The sequence below is a fragment of the Hemicordylus capensis genome, chromosome 2 (genome assembly GCF_027244095.1).
Source record: "Hemicordylus capensis ecotype Gifberg chromosome 2, rHemCap1.1.pri, whole genome shotgun sequence".
Lineage (NCBI taxonomy): Eukaryota > Metazoa > Chordata > Lepidosauria > Squamata > Cordylidae > Hemicordylus > Hemicordylus capensis.
Window position 1 is genome coordinate 288,107,339 of NC_069658.1, and position 22,257 is coordinate 288,129,595.

Below are 22,257 nucleotides of genomic sequence, written 5' to 3' on the forward strand. Positions count from 1 at the left end.
TAGAGTTGTTTTGAATGGTATTTTCCTATTTAAATACTCAATACATGTAGGCATATCCATGAAAGGCATGTGTGTTGACATACTCTATGAGAAAGTCTATGAGAGATGGGGTGTGTGTGTGTGTTTAAGAGTCCTTTTCATATCCAAGGACATCTGGTTGTAACAGTGCCTTTACAGAAAAGTGTGGCGACCATTGTACTTCAAGATAGCCTTGAACTTGGGAAAGCATTAAATTAACAAGCATCTTCAGGCAGAACCTTGATTTCACAGAATGTTTTTTTTACTGCAGTACCCCCGCACACACCCCCACCCCCAAGATGTGCTCTTTTCATACTAGTAGAAAGGCAAGGAGGTATAGGCTTTTTGTGATTGTGACTCTTTTTCCATTGCAATGTGCTGCTCTTTCTTTTATAAAACAATATGAACCGAACCACATTGTTTTCCCACATGGGTCATTTTATATCTTGTATTTTTGCATGACAGGTTTAAGATTCTGATTCTTTTTCCCCCCTTTTCTTTTGCTTTCGTTGTGTTGCTTCTAGATGTGGTAGGGCGCAGGAAGAATTCGCACAGTGCTTGTAAAATTAGTTGCCCACACCTGCTAGTAAGATTTACTCCTGTTATGATTAATTTCCCCCTACTAGCAGTGCTTTACAGAAGTATTGTTGCTTTTTGTCCCTTTGGGTTTATCAGTAGTAAAAGCTGATAGCAGAGATGGATTTAAAAGTAGCAGCATCATATTGGTATTCAACTTGACACTCCTTGTTTATCAACCTTTTTCTGCTTAATTCTACCCTTGCAAACCTTCTTCTGATCTCATCTAAGTCCCGAAGGGATTTTTAAAGTGGCTGTCCTTTGTTGAAGAAATCTGAAATTGTTTTATCTGATTACTGAGAAACAGAGAATAATGTAAAATGCCCTGGTTCATGGAGACCTCTGCTGGTAATAACATACACATATTCTTTAAGTCTTTGGACAACTGTGTTTGTTACCTTAAATTATTTGCAATATACAACCAAAGATTTCATATGGGGCTCCCATGATTTTTTTTATCCAAGTGCCTGATTGGTCTACAGCTTCAACAATGTGGCAACCTGAGATGATCCTACTGGCTATTCACTGGAATTTGTGTTTGTTGCTTTTGTTGTTATGCCAATAGTTTGAATCCTGAAATGTACCTCACGGGAGTTTACAAACATATTCTTTTTGGGGGACATCTTTTAGTTTCATTGTTTTTAATCAGAAAGTTAAGCAAGTACTTTAATCTCTCTGAGTACAATTAATTGACTTCTGTGTCTACCTTTGATTGAATTCAGATCAGCTTTTATTCCTCCCACCCACCCCCAAGTTCACTTGTGTAAAACACATAACTTCAACTTGTTGAGAGAAAAAAACCCTTTTGAAGCCTTTTTAAATTGTTTGTTCAGGCTGACGGGGGCATAAACAGAGCGAGACATTCCCTCTTTCAGAAGAGCCCACAGTGGGTGAGGAGAGGTGGAGGTGGCGACTAGGTGGCAATGGGGAAAGGCGGGAGAGGGGAAAACAACAACCCTTGCCGCAGTCACAGTGAGCGGCAGTTTAAGGAGGCTTCGCGGAGGGATTGGCGGGGGGGATGCATGCGCAGTTGGCACACCTAGGAGAGAAGGCTGCTCAGGAGTTACCCTGGACTATTACATTTCATTAGAACTTACTCTAGTGAATTTAGTCAGAATATCACCATTATCTTTAAGAGTTGTTTCTTTTCATTTCTTTTGCTACATAAATTGCTTTGATAACTTCTTTGTTGATCAGCTGTATATAAATGTTCTAAACAATAATTTACCTAGCTTTTCTTATAATATTAGATTGGCCTATAACTAACCTTCCTGTATCTACAGCCCTTTTATTTATAAATTATTCTCTTGACTGTAAAATGATTTGGTTGTTTTTACATTTGGAGTCTAGATTGGATCTTATTCTCAGTACTTTCATGAAAACTCAGCAATATGATACTAGCATTCATTTCTGAATTGGAGAAAGGTATTTGAAAGTTAATGGCCCGCGGAAAAATAAACTTATGCTTAGAAAAGTGTTGTTCTTGTTGCAGCTCCTCCCAACTGGATTCAGAAAATAAGTGATGCTCATGTGGCTATGGAAGAAAGCATCTATTGGGAGTGTAAGGCAAATGGGAGACCAAAGCCTTCTTACAGTTGGCTGAAGGATGGTGAACTGCTTCTCCCTCAGGTATGAGCTATGTTCAGGCTTGGTGTCCTTGATGCTCAGAGTTTGGGGACTAACTTGAAAGGGTTGTTCTGATGTGGTGACCTTTTTCAAGTCTGCATAGTTTGTTGTTGAAAAAGGAATTCATGAAAACATGTGGCCTTAAAATTCCATCTGTCCCATTTCAGACTTCCTTCCCTGCTGAGTGAATGTCACCGAATCACCTTGAGCTTTTCCTTATAGTTAAAACAGTGACACTTCAAGCCAGACATTTCAAAGGCAGAAATTACCCTCAGGCACCTAATTCCAAACCAACGTTCAATGAAAGTTAGGCATTTAAGTGCCATTTTCTGCCTTTGACAAGCATTCCTCTGATTCAAGTAGAACTTAGAAGCTCTGGGACTGCTATGAGAAGAAAGGTATATAAAATGGCTGCATATTTTTCATTCCCCACAGCTCTACAATAAAGTAGCGCTATGACAAAACTGCAATTCAAGTGTGAACTTCAGTAAAAGTAGTGAAAATGCAATTATTCAGACTACAATAGTTTCCCTGTATTCAGTTTTGGAGCTTCTAATTTTGGACTGAACTTTATGGAACATGAACTAGCCCTCTGCCTTGTAGCCATAACCCTATTCAATTTCTTCAGATCTCTGCTAGGATTGTCAACAAGGTAGTTGACCTGCCATTAGCAGTTGCAGAATGAATTGCCTAAAGATTAACAATCTGTGGAAGGAGAGGAAATCTCTCACCAGCACCCCTTCTGTTCCATATCTCAGCAGAGGAGATCCTTTCACCCCCTTGATTGTCTCAATTATTAAAACTATCTTGCACTCCATTATCAAGATAGCCAACATTTTTCTCCTACGCTGTGACCTGAGAGACTGTCATTGCCTACATTTGAGCAAGCGCTAATAAAGATTGTGCAAACATTACATTGCAATCCGGCAGCCATGGAAAAAGCCATTCACATTTTTTTATTATATGAGTTATATGTTTGGTTGTTAAAATATAGCTAAACTCCTACTGAGTGGGGAAATACATTGCTGCACTTATTAGAACTGATCACATGAGTTCTGTATCCTTAGGCTGACAAATGATTACAGGGTCTTTTGCTCCACATGCTAATTTCACATGTCTCATGCTGGTCACTAGCAGATGGTCTTGAACTTAAATCACATTAGACTAAAGTAAGGATTGTTAAATGATTAACATTTACATCTTTAGGGTTTTTTTATTCTTTTGGGGGTGAACGGCACACAATTGCTTTGCACCATTGAATGTGATTACTGTCTCTTCAAGGGGGCAGAAAGCTAATAGTTCTACTCTTCCAAATGTTCTTCAGAACGTTTGCCTGGCTGTGTTAGGCCATAATTCACAACAGAAGAGAAGTAGTTTTAAATTCAAGTTTATCTACTTGAGGGGGTTATTAATCAAAATGGTTCAGATGTTCAATCTAAGAACTGAGAGTGGGGGAGCGGGAGAGAGAGATTGAGAGAGAGAGAATGCACTACTCTTTAGATAGCATTTATCTACTTATTGTTCCTCCCCCATTAACATGTAATATGATAAATATAAATATTTATAAATATATAAATATTCATAATAGTACTAGTATATGATAAATTGAGTTAAATATGATAAATACAGTTGACAAGTAAAGTGTCTCATATACAATTGTTCATATATTTACGTTTTTCAACTTCAATTCTGATCCATCACCTTATTGAACATATGAAGTTGTCTTGTGCTGAATCAGACTATTGGTCCATCTGGATCAGTACTGTGTGCTCTAACTGGTTTTCCGGTCTTCCGGTTTTCAGACAGGCCTCTTTCCGAGTCTTATCTGAAAATGCTAGAGATTGAACTTGGGACTTTCTGCATGCAACGCAAGTGTTCTGCCATTAGCTGTTGTTCCTTCACTTTGTTATAACAATTATATATAACTGCAGTAATGGATACATTCTGGAACTGAGTTTCTTTTATTTATTTGCATTATTCATTTGCCATTTTGTAGGAAAGAATCCAGATTGACCATGGAGCACTCACCATAACGAGCGTGAACCTATCAGACACCGGCATGTATCAGTGTGTGGCAGAAAACAGACATGGGGTCATCTTTGTCAGCGCAGAACTGAGTGTAATCGGTGGGCTCCTTTTACTTAACGACTATTGAAAAATCTCTGTTAGCCTGAATAGATTTGCTAGCTCTCACAAACCCCACAAACAGGTCCTTGTTGTGTTTAGTTAATTGCAATTGTCCACATACAAGGAAAGGTCATAAATAACCTCTTACTATCTTGGCATATTTGTGTTTGTTTGTTGTTTGTTTGTTGTTTGCTCTAGATTTTCAGAAAGTGCACTTCTTTTTTCTTTTATTCTTTTGCTAGATGCTTCGGTGTGAACTTGTATTGTCTGGTATAAGAAATACCTTCAGGAAACTCTTTCTGCATTCACCTGTCCACAAAAGAACCTCTATGGTGTGTGTGTGTGTGTGTGTGTGTGTGTGTGTGTGTGTGTGTGTGTGTGTGTGAGAGAGAGAGAGAGAGAGAGAGAGAGAGAGAGAGAGAGAGTACACAACCAATACACCTTGTGGCTGCACCTTTCAGGGTTCATTGGCACTCTTGGGAAAATATTTTTTTTAAGAAAGCTTATCTACCAATTCTCTTAGAGGTACTCCTAATAAGCATCAAGGATTCCCCTAGGATTCCCACAAGTCCAGAACACCATTTGAAAACTACAGTTATAAACAGTGGTCAACATGCTATACAGTATCAGTGTTTCCAGCTTGCTGGGGCTACTGAGCATATAAAAGTCAGCCTCAGCACAACTACTTAAAACAGTATGCAAACTTGTGTTGTGCTACTGCCATTGTTTTCAATGGAAGTAGAACAGCACACAAGCTCTTTTAGATAGTTGCACAAGTTTGCTCTTGCACAACACCACTGGGGCTGTCTTTTACATGTGCAGCAGCCTTGGCGGGTTGGAAACACCAGTATTGGCATTCACAGCATGTCAGTCAGTGGGATTGCCATCTATGGCAAAGAGTTTCTAGTTTTTCCCAATATAAACATTAATTTGTAGTTTCATGTATAATATTAACAGAGCATTCTGAATTGCTCAGTGACTCAGATTTCTTTACTTGATAGATTAGGTTATTTCTGTCTCTTTGGCATCCATAACTAAGCTGTTTTGTCTTGCTGGAGCTTCAGACAGAGTTGACCCTTTCCAGATGACCATTTTTTTCATATTAGCTGGTATAGTGGTGATGAGATATGCATGATGACACTCAAAGCAAATCTCCTTTGTAAACCTTTTTATTGCATATAAAAGGAAATAAATCCAACAAAATTCCATTAAAAGCAAATGTTTCAACATAAAAACATCATTATCAATGCTTGATGTATGTTTAACAGTGTTTGAACCAGCATTCCTATATGGCAAAAGCTGAAAGAGCTTTTTGCTATATAAAAACTCCAGCCACCTGAAGTTGATGAAAAGCACAGGGGAGAGGAGATAAGAATGATTTCCTGAGCTCAGCACTAACAAGGAGGGGGAGAGGAAAGGAACAAGTTAAGCAGTACACCCTTTAGAGGCCAATATATCTCAGAATTTCTTTAAGTTCCTCTTTGCCATTAACCCCAGGTTTCAGAATATGAATGTACAATGCTTCTCTGATTTTTCTTTTAAGGGTACAATGTTCTATCTCCATGATATACACTTTAAGTAGCATTGTTTTTCCTTTATGCCTATCTCTCATGTGTATTGACCAAGGTCTTTCTCTATTGATATGGCGCGATTGGGGCAAGCGGAGGAGGAGCAGGGATGGACCTGCACTCCTCCACATTAAAGGGGCTGAGTAAGCCCTTGATTTTAAAAGGATTGTGCCATGATTTGGAAGCCGAATTGTGTTTCGTGTACATCCCTAATGATGTGCATCTCTAAAGGGTTTACTGTTTAACTTGTCACTTCCCCGTCCCGCTCCTTGTTAGTGCTGAGCTCAGGAAAGTATTCTTAACTCTTCTCCCCCATGCTTTTCATCAGCTTCAGATGGCTGGGAGAGTTTCAGCTTTTGCTATATAAGAATGCTGGTTCAAATACTGTTAAACATCAAGCATTGATAATGAAGTTTTTATGTCAAAGCGTTTGTTTTCAATAGAATTGTGTTGGATTTATTTCCTTTTATACGCAATAAAGGTCTAAAAAGGAGATTCATTTTTTTCATGCCGTATATATGCAGTTACTCATTGCTTGCGCTGGACCCAGATCTCTCTCCTCATCATCATATTTTTTATTGCGAGGAACTCTCTGCAAGTCCTTGAAGTATAAGATCTTGTGCCACAGATTTCTGCAGAAACTGCAGGTATTGTAATTCCCAGTCCAGGAATAACACAACTCTTCGTTTTCCCCACGCTCTCCCTTCCTCCTTGTGATAAGTTTACAGGAGGAAAGATGACTTTGCTCATGAATTACTTCCCAGCTGCGTGACTACTATGAGGGAGCATTGATCTTTAAAAAAACAATTAAGGAAGTGATGAATACCAGCAAGATCACAAAACTATTATTGCCACTTTAAAAAAAAAATCGTGAGCATGACATGTAGGGATGTGCCACAATGTGATGTGGCTTCTGACTGTGGCACAATCCTTTTAAAATTTAGGGCTTACCCAGCCCCTTTAACATGGAGGAGAGCAGGTCCATTCTTGCTCCTCCTCCACTCGCCATCATTGCAGTAATCCCGGCACTCCCCCCAGCTATTCCCGGGTGCCGGTGGCACTCTCCTCCAGCAGCCTGTGCACAATGCCGGCACACAAATGGCACGCAGGCATAGCTGGCACACACCATTACTGAAATGGTGGCAATTGGAGGAGCTGCAGGGATGGACCTGCTCTCCTCCACATTAAAGGGGCCAAGCAAGCCCTCGGCTTTAAAGGAATTGTGCCATGATTTGGAAGCCGAATTGTGTTTCGTACACATCCCTAATGATATGTCTATAGCCCCCGCAGCAGACTATTCCCTGTTTTGGGTCACACTGTGTTGGGGTGCCAAGTGGGAAGATAACCTTCTAGGTAGTGAATAATAGGCATTTCTGTTATGGCCCCGGATGGCTAAGAGCTCTTCACTTCACCACAGAGGGCCTCATACTTGTACTTTTGTGGTGGGGCTAAAAGAAACTGGATTTGGACAGAGAGAGAACATTGTCTAGTTCCTGGAACTGGCTAACAAGAAGCAGTCATGGGTGGTTGCTAGCATGCTGCTGTTGCTATGGTTGACTGATGCTACATTATGGTTAGCACTACCTGCCCGTGTTCCAACCTGTATATTGGCAAATAAAAAGATATTAACAAAACTTTAAAAGTCTCCAGTACTCTCTCCTTACCAAGAATCTGATCCTGTAAAGCTGCCTTCCAAACCTGGGGAAATAGGAAACATAAAATAAATCCATTAGTGTGGACTAGATATCACACTATTGTCTTTGAATCACAAAGGCAGAAATATGGACATGGCATGCACTTACTGGTGATGACCACTTATTCAATGAGAATTAAGAAGCATTGTACAAATTCATAGAATGTTAGAATTAGGCAGGACTTTCTAGTGCAGAAAACTGCTATAGACTCCCCGGCAGATGGCAGGCTAGTAATCAGGGTGTGCACGACCAGTTCGGTACCGAACTAGTTTGCCTCAAACCGGGCTGGTTCAGAGGTACAATCATGGACCAAACGAGGGGCAGTTCTGTCCACGATCAAACCGAACCAATGCTACCGAGCTTGCATACGTGGAGGCCAGAACTCAGCCCTGGCCAAGTGGGCAGCTTGGTAAAATAGGGAGGAATGGGCACAGTTTACCTATGGGCTGTGCCAGAGAGGCGAGCAGCAGTGCAAGTAAGCTGTTGGTTGGTAAGCAGACCATTTTACTACCTCTCTCACCACCGTCCCACCACCGCCCCTTCACTGGAGCCAGGGTCCCCCACTCCTGTACTTGTGAAGGGGAATCCTCACCAGCAAACCAGTTAGTTGCTGAACTGGTGAACTAGTTCGGACAAATGGACCGACTGGTCCAGTTCGGCAGCTTGCGGTTCAGCTCGAATTCAGTTTGAATTCAAGCTGAACCATGATCTTTGGTTAATTCACACCCCTAGCTAGAAATAGAGAACAAGTCTGCTTCTTCTGTTTGACAGCCATCTGCAAATATCTGAAGGGATATCATATCTCTCCTAAGTCTTCTCTTTGGCAGGCTAAACATATCGAGTTTCTTCAACCATTCCTCTTAGGACTTGGATTTCAGGCCCCTACCATCTTGTTGCCCCTTCTGAATCCATTCCAGTCCATCAATGTCCTTCTTAAATTGCAGGTTCCAGAAGTAGACACAGTGTTCCAAGTTATGGCTTAACAGTGTTCCAAGTATATTGTGGCTAACAAAACAAGAGATCTATTAGCCATCATAACTAAATGGAATTTCAGACACAACATATACCAGGGGCTGGGGACCAATGATAAGGGGTTGACTATCACCACTATACCATGCTTGTGAGAGTCTCAGAGGCATCTTTCAGGTCACTGCTAGTGATAGAAAGCTAGAATGTGTGGACAATAATTTCTGTGTTAAGCCCTTGCATATTCTGAACAATCGTTCTGTAATCTACCTTGAATTCTATATAAAAATAAATTTGGTCTATAAATTTAATAAATCCAACTGAGCAAAATGTGGATCAGGGTAGGAACAGCCACCTGTTTGCATCCCATGTCTGATATCTTCTAACATACCTTTGTGTATTTCTCAGCTGAACATTTTCAAACATTGCCTGCAATGATTAAAGGGTTTGGGCTTTCTGAACTCCTTTGTAAATCAGGATTCGGTCTGTCTGAAATCCTTCCTTCAGTTTCCACCTCCAACATATAATATAGATAACTATTTTACATCTATAATATTACATAGTTCCATAGTCACAGATATATGAAAGAAGTCTCAGAACAGAGCACATACCTTTTCTGAATAATGTTTTGCCAATTAGCCAAAACGAGTCACAGAACCTTGAGAAAAGGCGAAAGAACACAGACTGGTGTTACTGGCCAGTGTTAGCTCTCCAGAGCTGCTGATTGGACAATTCTGATGTCACAGAAGCATGCAAGTGCAGGAAAGCCTCCGATTTTGCGGGGGTTATGTTCTGGGCAAATTCTGCAAACAGTGAATCTGTGATATTGGAGTACTTCACCTAACCTCAAAATGGGATTAGATTCTGTACTCAGGCGGCACAAGGGGGGCACTTAAAGAGGGTTCCAGACACTCACACCACCTCTTAAATCTCCTCATGCACCAGCAGGGAAGCAGGGACAGTGGTAATTTAAACTTTAAACCTCCCAACCCATCAGCTTACAGAGGTTTAAAGTTTAGATAGCACGCAGGGGAACTTAAAGAGGTAGTGGGAGAAGCATCTAGCCACTCACCCCACCGCATTAAGCTCCCTAAGGACCAGCTGGGAAGTGGGGAGAGTAGCCATTAAATCACCACTCTCCCCATTTCCCAGAGGGCTTATGGGGATACTTAAAGAGGTGACAAGTGTCCGGGTGTCTCTCCTACCGCCTTTAAATTGTCACTTTTCCCACTTTCCAGCTGGCTGAAGGGGAGGCTTAAAGAGGCAGCACAAATGGCTGGGATAATTTAGTTATGGCAGGGAATAGACACACACACACCCATAATCAAACCTACATCCCTTCCCCCATGATAACTAAATTGGTATATAGGCAAGTGGCTTGTGAATAAGTGAAACCTTAGGAAATAACCCTGCAAATATCAAGGGCCACCTGTATACGGCGAAAGAACTCTAGCTTCAGGGTTTTGTTTTTTAATTATTGAGCTGCAATCATCGAATCTTCACAAAGATGCCACGGTGTGCCTAGTTACAGAATGGGCTGGTGCTGCTGATGGGAAATGATTGAGAGAGAGATTAAAAGGCATGGGTTTAAAATATATCAACTGGAATAAACCTTTATGTAGATTTTCTGAGCCTCCACTTCTTACTTGCCAATTATGAAAAACTCCCTAGCTAAAAGATTGTCCTGAACTACTCTCCATTATTAGCCCAGAGGAAGTCAAGCCTCAGCCAGAGTTCTCAGTCCCATATTTTTAGAAAGCATTTCATCACAAATGATTAGCCCCGGAAGCTTCCTGGGCCCATCCTGAAAGAACCTCTCTTAACACTGTTCCAGGTAGAGAAATGGTTTGCTTACTTTATTTAACGTACAGTGATAATAATAATAATAATAATATTTACATTTATATCCCACTCTTCCTCCAATGAGCCCAGAGCGGTGTACTACATACTTAAGTTTCTCCTTACAACAACCCTGTGAAGTAGGTTAGGCTGAGAGAGAAGTGACTGGCCCAGAGTCACCCAGCTAGTATCATGGCTGAATGGGGATTTGAACTCAGGTCTCCCCGGTCCTAGTCCAGCACTCTAACCACTACACCACGCTGGCTCCTTTATGTGTATGATACAGTCCATTTCTCTGCATATATATTAGGAATATTATATTAAACACTATATTATATAGTGTTTATAGAAGGCAAACATTGGTAGTCATTTCCCATAATTAACCATTATGAAGATAATATCTTACAACCAGCCACCACTTACCAAATGCTTTTAGAGCATTGGATCTAGTTTATTTCAACATAATCCCATTCTGTTCTATCTTGTTTATTTGCTAAGTGTTCTCACCTGTTTCTCTCCAAAACCTTTGAGTTGTATCCTGAAAGCATACAAGACTCTTCTGTTCATCCAAAGGGGAGGGCGGTTTTCACGAGCCCATCCTGTCCCCAGCAGCCCCTCCTCATTCCTCATGCTTTTCAACTCCAGAGGGGTCCCAACTCTCAAGAGAGGCTTTCTGAAATCTGCAGAGAGCTTGTGTGAGGAGGAAGAGACTGAGAAGTCCTCTTACAAGACCTTCCTTCCTCCTCTGTGTCTCAGGATACAACCATCTGGGTGATGTAGATATCATTAAAAAAACACAATGCATCAGAACAAATCATTGTTTCATTATGAAGCAAATGTGTTTGCTTCATAATGGATCATAATGTGATCACAAAATGTGTTTGCTTCATAATGGATCATGATACACACTAGATCATGAATCTTTCACACAGCAAACCTGTGATAATGGACAGGAACACATAGGTCAGCTTTGGGAACATAAGGACATATTGTAGGGACCAAGATCATTAGAGACTCTTATCTGTGGTGAGTCTGTGAGCCCATTCTCACGACCAGCCCATCTGGGTAGACAGGACTAGCCTTGGTAGGGCTGGTCTGGTCATCTGTCCTGCTCCTGGGCAGCCCTGATTGGCTATCCAGTTTAAAGTGAGATAGGAGGACATGCACATGCCTCCTAACTCATTCTCTGTTCGGCTGGGGCTCCGCACATCCAACAGCCATCTTTCTAATAAAGCCAAGGGGAAGGAGCAGCCTGGCAGCACAGAGCTTGCCCTGCTCGTGTGGGGTGCCTGGTGGCCCTGGCTTGCTTTCCCCTAATCGCCGCCGGTGGCAGAGCCCTGATGGGTAATTGGTTGCCTGGGGAAAGGCAAATAGGCTCTTGCCTTCCCCGCCGCCCTTCTCCTCTCCTTACGGTTGTATGAATGACACCTCTCTCATATTAAGCATAGCAATAGAGGCAGCAGTAGGGGGGGAAATTAAGCACTTTTGCATGTGTGTTCATTTGGCACTTGTGTGAGCAGCTCAGGAAGGAGATGAAAGACAGTCACAACATTAGGGAGGGAGGAAATGTGGTAGTTGGAATGAGAGTAAAAGACTGGAAAATATAGACAGCAAGTTTGGTGGCCTTATTCTCATGAGGACCCTCATAATAATGGAATGGAAGACCTTGTCTAGGCCTCCATGCCACAGTGATTGAAGTAATCATAACTGGTTAATAAGGGAGATGCGTGTCTGATTGCAGTGTTTGGATCTTGAGAGTCTGGTGGAACATTGGGGAGATCTATCACTTAATTCTGCAGATTAGGGTATGAATTCCGCACGCAATGAAAAGGAATTAATTACCATCCTTTAGGTGGAGGAAATACACAGCAGTTGGATTCATCTAGGTACAGCTACAGTCACATGACTGAGACTGTAGTCCATTATGTCAATTGAAAACTGGCTTGCACACTGGCCTGGCCTGGCCTGTCTGTTAAACATGCAGCAGGGCACAGGAACTGCCTTAGGGCTTGTGATCCCCCAGTGCACAGAATATTTTGCATCATTCAAGGCCTACCTGTCCGCATTTGCATTGAAACAGACGTGACCTACACATCTACTAGTGTAAGCAAAATTATTGATGCAATCGTCTGTGTGTAGACACTGGCTACTGTCCTATGCATAGGCAGATTATGGGAAAGACAGCGGAGGCGGCTGCCTACAGCGGCAAATATCCCCCCCAGCGGCATTTTTTGAAGTAAATGAATTGTTTTCTGTTGTGAGTGTGTGTCTTTATGTCTCTCAATCTCAACAAACCCAGTCGCGGGGGGGGGGGGTGACAGAGAGGAGCGGCGGCGGCAGCAGCCAGCATGCAGGCTGTTGTGTGTATATATGGCTTGCCAGCAGGGGGCTTCGCTGCTGCTGCTGCTTTTGCTGCTGCTGCTAGAGTGGGGAAGAACTAAGCTAAGCTAAGGAACAATCATTATTGATTTCTCCTGCTGCTGCTTCCTCTCTAAAACAAGCAGCAGCAGCGTTTGGGGTGGATGGGCACTGGGTGGCATTTCAATGAGAATTTCTTTCTTACAGAGTGAGTCAGTGAGTGTTCTTCGTCTTCACTCTTGGCTCCTCCTCTGAGGCTCTTCCTCTGATCTGAGCAACAAGTGGTTCAAAATGGCAAGCTACATTGGGGCGGGGGGCGCGGCGGGGGGCTGAATCCGTTGAAAACTAACAATAGGACAATATCTTTGAAGGCGGGGGGGGGGAGTACTGTCCTAACTTTACAGCAGCAGCAAGTGACTCTCTAAAAGATCAGAAGTGACTTCTGAAAGATCAGAATTTAATTGCACAAAAAGAATCTAATTGCGCAAAATGAAGCCACGGGCGAGGCGACATTCAGACGTGAAACATGCACCAGTGCTGCTGACTGTGCTCTGCCTCTGTCTGTGTTGCCAGTTGCCAGCACAGGCTGGGTAGCCTGCTGCAGCATTCTCGGTGTCTGCTCCTCTCTTCCCTTTCTGTGCTCGCAGCATGCAGGAAGGCAAGAGGGGAGCTGAGGAGGGGGAGGGGCCACCGCCAGCATGGAGAGAGGTCAGAGAGAGAGAGAGACCCTTCCTGATCTCTCTAGTCCAGGCCTGCTCAACTTCGCCCCTCCTGCAGATGGCCTACAATTCCCATAATTCCTGGCTATTGGCTGCTGTGGCTGAGAATTATGGGAGTTGTAGTCCAAAAACAGCTGGGGGGCCTAAGTTGAGCAGGCCTGCTCTAGTCACTCGGAGGGAGGGGAGCCAGGAGGAGGCAAGGAGAGGAGCGCTCCTCCAGCCACTGCCGTCAACGATGGCTGCCCTGTGGTCTGGGACTTTCGGAGACAATGGAGTGTTTGTGTGTGTCATCTCTCCCGCCCGCCCGCCCCAGCCTCAGTTCTGGCTGCTGCTCGTGCTCCAAGACAGTGGGCCCCTCATCCCCATTCCTTTAGGCCATGCTGCTGCTGCTGCTGTTGTGCCTGCCACCCTCTACACCCAGGCTCAGCCAGCCAGTAGCCTACCGTAAGGCTGAAAGAGAGAGGGGTGAGAGGTGGATATGCTTGAGGAGCGGCAGCTGGGAAGCCCCCCACCACCACCACCACACCAGAAGCAGCCAAGAGAGGAGGTGTGAGTTGTTGTTGTTGTCTTTAAAGTTGCAAGTTGCAACTTGCTGCTGGGCCTGGGGAGAACTCGGAGGAGAGTTGGGAATGGCTGAGATTGGCTTTGGGGCTGGGGGGTGGGGTTTAGGGGCTGCAAAGTCCTTCTGCCTACGGGCAGCAAAAGGGTTAATCCGCCCCAAGTCCTATGCAAGGGTGTCCATGCAAACTATGCTTCTGCACTTACATGCAGAACATAGACCCTGGGGTTGCTTGTGAACTAGACAAAATTGTTGACACTATCACGTCTTTGGATCAAAAACCCTCCCTAAAGGGCAGTGTTGGAATTAGAAACAGAACTCAACTTGACCCAATCTCCATGCTTTCTTTCTAAGAACATAAGAACAGCCCTGCTGGATCAGGCTCAAGGCCCATCTAGTCCAGCATCCTGTTTCGCACAGTGGCCCACCAGATGCCGGTGGAAGCCACAGGCAGGAGCAGAGGGCATGCCCTCTCTCCTGCTGTTACTCCCCTGCAACTGGTACTCAGAAGCACACCCTTGAGGCTGGAGGTGGCCCACAGCCCTCCGACTAGTAGCCATTGATAGACCTCTCCTCCATGAAGTCATCCAAACCCCTCTTAAAGCCATCCAGGTTGTTGGCCGTCACCACATCCTGTGGCAGAGAGTTCCACAAGTGGATCACGCGTTGTGTGAAAAAGTACTTCCGTTTGTTGGTCATAGACCTCCTGGCAATCAATTTCATGGAGTGACCCCGGGTTCTAGTGTTGTGTGAGAGGGAAAAGAATCTCTCTCTCTCCACTTTCTCCACACCATGCATGATTTTATAGACCTCTATCATGTCTCCCCGCAGTCGTCTTTTTTCTAAACTAAAAAGCCCCAGGTGTTGTAGTCTTGCCTCGTAAGAAAGGTGCTCTAGACCCATGATCATCTTGGTTGCCCTCTTCTGTACCTTTTCCAGTTCAACAATGTCCTTTTTAAGATATGGTGACCAGAATTGTACGCAGTACTCCAAGTGTGGTCGCACCATAGTTTTGTATAAGGGCATTATAATATTAGCCATTTTATTTTCAATCCCCTTCCTAATGATCCCTAGCATGGAATTTGCCTTTTTCACAGCTGCTCCACATTGAACAGACACTTTCAACGAGCTGTCAACCACAACCCCAAGATCCCTTTCCTGGTCCGTCACCGACAGCTCAGATCCCATCAGCATATACTTGAAGTTGGGGTTTTTCGTCCCAATGTGCATCACTTTACAATTGCTAACATTGAACCGCATTTGCCATTTTGTCGCCCACTCCCCCAGTTTGGAGAGATCCTTTTGGAGCTCCTCACAATCTGTTTTGGATTTCACTACCCGGAAGGGTTTGGTATCATCTGCAAATTTGGCCACATCGCTGCTTACCCCTGCTTCTAGATCATTTATGAATAAATTAAAAAGCACCGGTCCCAGTACAGATCCCTGGGGGACCCCACTTCTTACTTCCCTCCATTGTGAAAACTCTCCATTTATACCTACCCTCTGTTTTCTGTCTTTCAACCAGTTAGCAATCCACACATGTACTTGTCCCTTTATTCCATTACAGCTAAGTTTCCTCAGGAGTCTTTGATAAGGAACTTTGTCAAAAGCTTTTTGGAAGTCCAGGTATACTATGTCAACTGGATCACCTTGATCCACCTACTTGTTGACACTCTCAAAGAAGTCCAAAAGGTTGGTGAGGCAAGATTTACCTTTGCGGAAGCCATGCTTGCTCACTCCCAGCAGGGCCTGTTCTTCTAGGTGCTTTACAATTTTATCCTTGAGGATGCTTTCCATCAATTTGCCTGGAACGGACGTTAGGCTAACTGGCCTGTAATTTCCCGGATCGTCCCTGGATCCCTTTTTGAAAATCGGTGTTACATTTGCTACTCTCCAGTCCTCTGGTACAGAGCCCGATTTCAGGGATAAGTTAAATATTTTAGCAAGGAGGTCGGCAATTTCACATTTGAGTTCTTTGAGGACTCTTGGATGGATGCCATCCGGCCCTGGTGATTTGTTAGCTTTCAGTTTTTCCAGACAGTTTAGAACATCATCCCTTGTCACTTCTATCAGACTCAGCTCTCTAGCCTCCATCCCTAAAAAGCCTTGTTCAGGAACAGGTATATGCTCAGTATCCTCTGCCGTGAAGACAGATGCAAAGAACTCATTCAGTTTCTCTGCAACCTCCATATCCTCCTTAATAATCCCTTTCACTCCCTCATTGTCTAATGGCCCAACCGCCTCCCTGGCAGGTTTCCTGCTTCTGATGTACTTAAAGAAGTTTTTGTTATTCCCCTTGATACTTTTGGCTAAATGTTCCTCAAACTCTCTTTTTGCCTCCCTTATTGTCACCTTGCATTTCTTTTGCCAGAGTTTGTGTTCCTTTCTGTTCTTTTCGTTTGGACAGACCTTCCAATTTCGGAATGAAGTCTTCTTCCCTTTTATGGCTTCCTTGACGGTACCCGTTAGCCATGCTGGCATCCTCCTGGACTTAGTGGTACCTTTCCTCCTTTTGGGTATACAATCTAACTGGGCTTCTAGTATTGTGGTTTTGAGTAAGCGCCATGCACTCTGGAGCGAAGTGACTCTCCTGATTTTCCCCCTCAGCTTTCTTTTCACCATAATCCTCATTTTGGAGAAGTTTCCTCTTCTGAAATTTAAAATGTCTCTGTTTGACATCCTTGGTGATTCTCTCCCTGCATGTATGCTGAATTTGATGGCATTGTGGTCACTGTTCCCTAAAGGGTTGATGACACTGACATCACGCACCAGGTCCTAGGTGTCACTCAGAATTAGATCCAAGGTCGCCTTCTCTCTGGTCGGTTCCATGACCAACTGTTCTAAGGCACAGTCATCTAGTGTATCTAGAAATTTGACCTCTTTGTCCTGACTTGAATGTGAATTTACCCAGTCTATGTGTGGGTAGTTGAAATCACCCATAATTACAGCCCTGCCTCTCCTTGATGCCTCCCTGATTTCCTCCTGCAACTCCCAGTCACTGTCGGCATTTTGATCCGGAGAGCGATAGCATGTCCCCAGTAGCACGATTCCTTTCCGGCCTTGTATAGTCACCCACAGGGTTTCTGTGGAGGACTCCAGTCCACCTAGGTTTTCTAGCTTGTTAGATTCTATCCCTTCTTTAACATACAGTGCTACCCCTCCTCCAAGGCGCCCCTCCCTGTCCTTCCTATAGTGTTTATACCCAGGGATAACAGTGTCCCACTGGTTCTCACTGTTCCACCATGTTTCTGTTATGCCCACTATGTCTATTTCTGCATTAGCAACCAAGCACTCCAGCTCACCCATCTTGGCTTGGAGGCTTCTGGCATTGGCATACAAGCACCTATACACTGAATCCTTCCCCTGATGTATGCTATTCCTTTGACTCTTTGACCTGCTGGCACAGCCTCCCGTCTGCTCTTTATTCGGTTCTGCTCCGTCCCCATCTGTTTTATTTGAATTCTTTGCAGCCTCACACTTTAAAGGATGGCTTTTGCCAAAAGGGATACTGTCCAGCTCCCATCGGCTGTTCCCCAGGTGTCATTTTAAAAGCTGCTCTGCAACCTTTTTGATTTTAAGCGCCAGCAGTCTGGTTCCATCTTGGTTCAAGTGCAGCCCGTCCCTTTGGTACAGGCCTTGCTTGCCCCAAAATGTGTCCCAGTGCCTAACAAATCTAAACCCCTCCTCCCGGCACCAACGTCTCATCCACGCATTGAAACCCCTCAGCTCTGCCTGTCTCACTGTACTTGCGCATGGAACAGGTATCATTTCTGAGAATGCTACCTTGGGGGTCCTGGCTTTCAAAATGCTACCTATCAGCCTAAATTTGGCTTCCAGGACCTTCCGACTGCATTTCCCCACATCGTTGGTGCCGACGTGCACCACGACAGCTGTCTCCTCCCCAGCACTGCCTAGGAGCCTGTCTAGACGCTGCGTAATGTCCGCAACCTTCGCACCAGGCAGGCAAGTTACCGTGCGGTCAACACGTGGGTCACAAACCCATCTCTCTATCCCCCTAATGATCGAATCACCAACTACAAGGAGGCCCCCACCCCCCAGAGGAGTATCCCCTGTGCGAGAGGATATGGGCTCATCATCCATGGAAGGGGTCCCTTCTAAAGGAGCATTTCCCTCTTCCCCAGACCGATGTCCTCCTCGCCCAAGACCTTCATTCTCCCTGACAGCAGAGGAGCTACCAGCCCTGGAGTGGGATGCCTCTATCACATCCCTGAAGGTCTCATCCACATGCCTCTCTGTCTCCCTGAGCTTCTCCAGATCCACCACCTTGGTCTCAAGGGAACGGATTTGTTCCCTGAGAGCCAGGAGCTCCTTGCACCGAGCACACACCCATGACTTCTGCCCATGGGGCAAATAGTTGTACATGTGGCACTCTGTGCAATACACTGGGAAGTGCCCCTTCCCCTGCTGACCTTCTATCTTCATACTGTTTTAGTTGGCTCTTTACAGTATTTAGGGAGCTTATTGTCCGTTTATTAGATAGTTTATTAGGATAGGTCTCAGCTGTAATGGTCAACTATTTAACTGTCCAAACAGCCTTTCCCAAGAATATGAGGGATACGAGGGAGGGATATGTACTTTCGTTCTCTTCTCCACCAGGCTCCTTGTGATCGTGGGGGCTTGTTCCAGGCTCCCCCGCACACTTCCCGCTAAACTCCTGCAAAACTCCTATGTCCTGTTTGCTATCCCTGTTCGCTATGCTCTGTTCGCTATGCTCTCGGGCCTACACCTCATATGTAGAGTAGGCTTCCAACTGTCACACAGGATGTGAGTCAAAGGAAGGAATGTGGGGCCCCTCCCAGCCCTAGCTGAGTCTACCCCCACTACTAGTAAACACTGCCTGTAACCCTAAGAACTCCTAGCCCTGTTATATGTTAACCCTAACAAGTAACCCTAACAAGTAACACACACAGAGATAGAGAGACTAAGACCTACCCCTTAGAGAGAAACAGCCCCTGCAAAACTCCCCTCTTGGTTTGTTTGAAGTGGAAAAGCATAGATGTTTAGAAGGGCTTGCTCAGCTTCTCAGCTTCTCAGCTGTGTCTGCTCTTCCCAGAGTTGCCTTCCAACTGAACCATATTTCATTTTTGCTTTTATCAGAAACTGGTAAAAAACTGTTTTGCTCACTTATCGTGCTATAAGAAACCTTTTATGTGAAACAAATCTTGAAATCGATAAATAAGCTTCATTTTCAAAAGAGTGAATACAGTTTGTGATGAGATAATATTGTTTTTGATATGTTTCAAAGAGAATGTTCAATAGCATCTTTTTAATCTAGTCTAAAGAAGGTTTAAGGTGTTTTCTGAGTATCAGATTCTTTATGGCTTGCATTTTATCAATAAAAATAGATGCTGCAGAGAAAAAAAGAATCAACCTGCCACTGTTACAGCTGTAGTAAAGAGCAATAAAGTTCAAAAAATTAGGATCTATAGTGGCAAGCTTTATTAGACATGTTTTTAACATAAATTCAGATAAAGCCACTGGTGCGTCTTCAAGTTAATTTAACAAATACCGTGCAAATCTGCCTCAAAGTCCTCAATATGATTATGCAGTATCACATGGAGCTGACCAGAAATAATATAAAAGGCTCTGAGGCGAGTCTCACGATCAGTGAGACTCACCTGAATAGGGTTAGTGAGGAGAGTGTGCTTAGCCTGCTCTCCCCGCAGACGATCGCCTGCGGAGCCCTGGGCGGCCGGATCGGCCACCCACATGACTGCCAGCTCCGTCATGGAGCCAGCGGGGGCTGTGGAGATCGGGGGCCGTGCAGTCCCCAGAAGTTCCAGGATGCCCTGCACAAGTGCGTGGGGCATCCTGGAGAGCCCCCCAGGGCCGGGAGACTTTCAGCCTCCCGGCAGCGGTCTCCTCATGTGTTGCCGCACTCCGGAACCACACCACAGCAATACATGATCAAATAGACGGGGTTAGAGGAGCGCTCGCTTCACTAACCTCATCTAAGGGGAGGGCTACCTAAGTGTGTTACCCGCTTTGAGGAATCTGGGCTCGCCTGCAAGCCCAGTAGTACTCCTGCTTGCCCAAAAGCATGCTAGGCTCCCTTAGCCCGCTTTTGGCCAATCATGAGAATCTCCTCACTGTCTATCCCAGGGGTAGGCAAACCTAGCTTTCCCACAGTTGCTGAACTGCAGCTCCCATTTCCCCCTGCCAAAATATAATGTAGTTGGGGATGATGGGAGTTGTAGTTCAACCACAGTGGGAGAGCCAAGATTGCCTACCCATGATCTATCCCATAGGTTCTTGAAGGCCTCAAAATGTGTGAGGATAGTAATTACATTCATATCCTGTCATTGGAAATGTGACATTCTGGCTATGAAGAAATGTTGTTGAGAAGCACCCATGTTGGCACTAGGGGAGATGGGTATTGGAGAAGCCTAGGATGGAGAGAGACCAGCTGCACGGGTGAGGGCAGTCATGCCACTCAAATAGCTCCATCTAGCCATGGCCACAAACTATATATTAAAACCATAAATCTAATCAAAAGCCTGGGTGAATAAATATGTCTTCAGTGCCTTTTTAAAAGTTGCCAAAGATGGGGAGGCTCTTATTTCTCCAGGGAGCGCATTCCAAAGTCCAGGGGCAGCAATGGAGAAAGCCCACTCCCAAGTAGCCGCCAAACGAGTTGGCGGCAACTGCAGATGAAACTCTCCAGATGATCTTAACAGGTTATGGTGTTCATGGTGAAGAAGACATTCTCTGGAATACCCAGGACCTAAGCTGTTTAGGGCTTTATAGGTAATAACCAGTACCTTGTATTTTGCCTGGAAACATATTGGCAGCCAGTGTAGTTCTTTCAACACAGGAGTAATATGGTCTCCCCTAGATGACCCAGAGACCCAGCTGGCCGCTGCGTTCTGGACCAACTGCGTTCTGGACCAACTGCAACCAGACTACATACAAGTGCAGCCCCACATAGAGTGCATTGCAGTTATCCAGCCTAGAAGTTACCAGCATATGTAACACCATTTTGAGGTCGTTCCTCTCAAGAAACGGACGCAGCGTGCGTATCAGCCGAAGCTGATAAAAAGCACCTCTGGCCACCACCTCAACCTGGGACACCAGGGAGTGGTATGGATCCAGAAGCACCCCCAGACTGTGTACCTCTTCCTTTGGGGGGTGCATGACCCCATCCAGAACCAGCAGATCAAAATAATCTCCCAAATTCCGACCCCGCACAATAAGTACCTCTGTCTTATCTGGATTCAGTCTCAGTTTCTTATCCCTCATCCAGCCCATTACTTCCTCCAGGCAAGCATTTAGGGAGGTTATGCCTTCTCCTGACGATGCTGACATGGAGAAATAGATCTGGCAGTGGTCTGAAAACTGTATGCTAGGACTGAAGTGTGCCTATGAAGTGTATTTCTGCAGTGCAGAAAGGACCTATAAAGCATTAATTGCCCACCATCAATATATGTTTAGGACATCAGCCTAAAAGAAGGAGTAATGATGTACCAGGATTTTCTGGCACAGCCCACATTATTCCTGTACTGCTTTGCCCCCCTGCTAACTAGACAAAGAGGCACCTTTTTAAAGTGGTGATTCTCTTTATTTAGCAGGGGGAGAGCAACTAGCCCTATCCACCTCCAGCACAGTACCCCTCCAGTGACTGCTGCTGGTGTCTATCTTATGTTTCTTTTCAGATTGTGAGCCCTTTGGGGACAGGAGCCATCTCTAATCTATCAATCAATCAATCTGTCATTTTTCTATGTAAACTGCTTTGGAAACTTTTGATGAAATTTGGTTTGTAAATATTTGCTTCTGCTGCTGCTACTGTGCTGCTGGTAGGCTTGAGTGGATCCCAGCAGCATTACTGTTGTCCAAAAGCAGGGTCCCATCTCTGAATCCTGATTGTCCAGGTAAAAAAGAGCAAACAGGGCAATGGGTAGCAATATTAACTGGTGACTTGCACCCGGGGAGTGTGTCCTTTGCTCTGAGAACTGATTAGAGAGAATATGTGTGTATCTTGTTAAAGTACAATTGAAATGTTCCTCTAGGTTTAGTCAAGAATAAAATTGTGTTCCGAGAATCAAAAGTTTAGGGAACACTGGTCTGCGTCCTGTGGCTCTGAAGGCATTGATCACGTCAGTAACTCCAATGGCCTTGACAGTGCTGCTGAAAGGAACTTCTCTCTCTCTGAGGCAACTCTGCACAGACCCAGGCTTATCCCACCCAGG

At 44.6% G+C, this 22,257-nt stretch overlaps 1 protein-coding gene and 1 long non-coding RNA gene across 12 annotated transcripts in view; one reads left to right on the plus strand and one right to left on the minus strand.

Moving 5' to 3' along the window:
* Positions 1 to 22,257, plus strand: part of LOC128343611 (contactin-4) — a 920,791-nt gene that overhangs the window by 732,653 nt on the left and 165,881 nt on the right. For 10 of the 11 annotated variants that reach the window (XM_053292988.1, XM_053292986.1, XM_053292991.1 and 7 more), the window contains 2 exons: positions 2,087 to 2,223; positions 4,217 to 4,346. In XM_053292988.1, the coding sequence (XP_053148963.1) occupies positions 2,087 to 2,223; positions 4,217 to 4,346 (267 nt within the window). Of the gene's footprint in view, positions 1 to 1,220; positions 1,485 to 2,086; positions 2,224 to 4,216; positions 4,347 to 22,257 lie in introns of those variants that run through there. The other variant, XM_053292993.1, reaches the window with a different exon arrangement.
* LOC128343613 (uncharacterized) lies at positions 8,992 to 11,155 on the minus strand. The gene is made up of 3 exons (XR_008315610.1): positions 10,922 to 11,155; positions 9,187 to 9,233; positions 8,992 to 9,111 (listed from the first exon to the last, which is right to left on the minus strand). It is a non-coding gene; the product is annotated as an uncharacterized LOC128343613 (long non-coding RNA).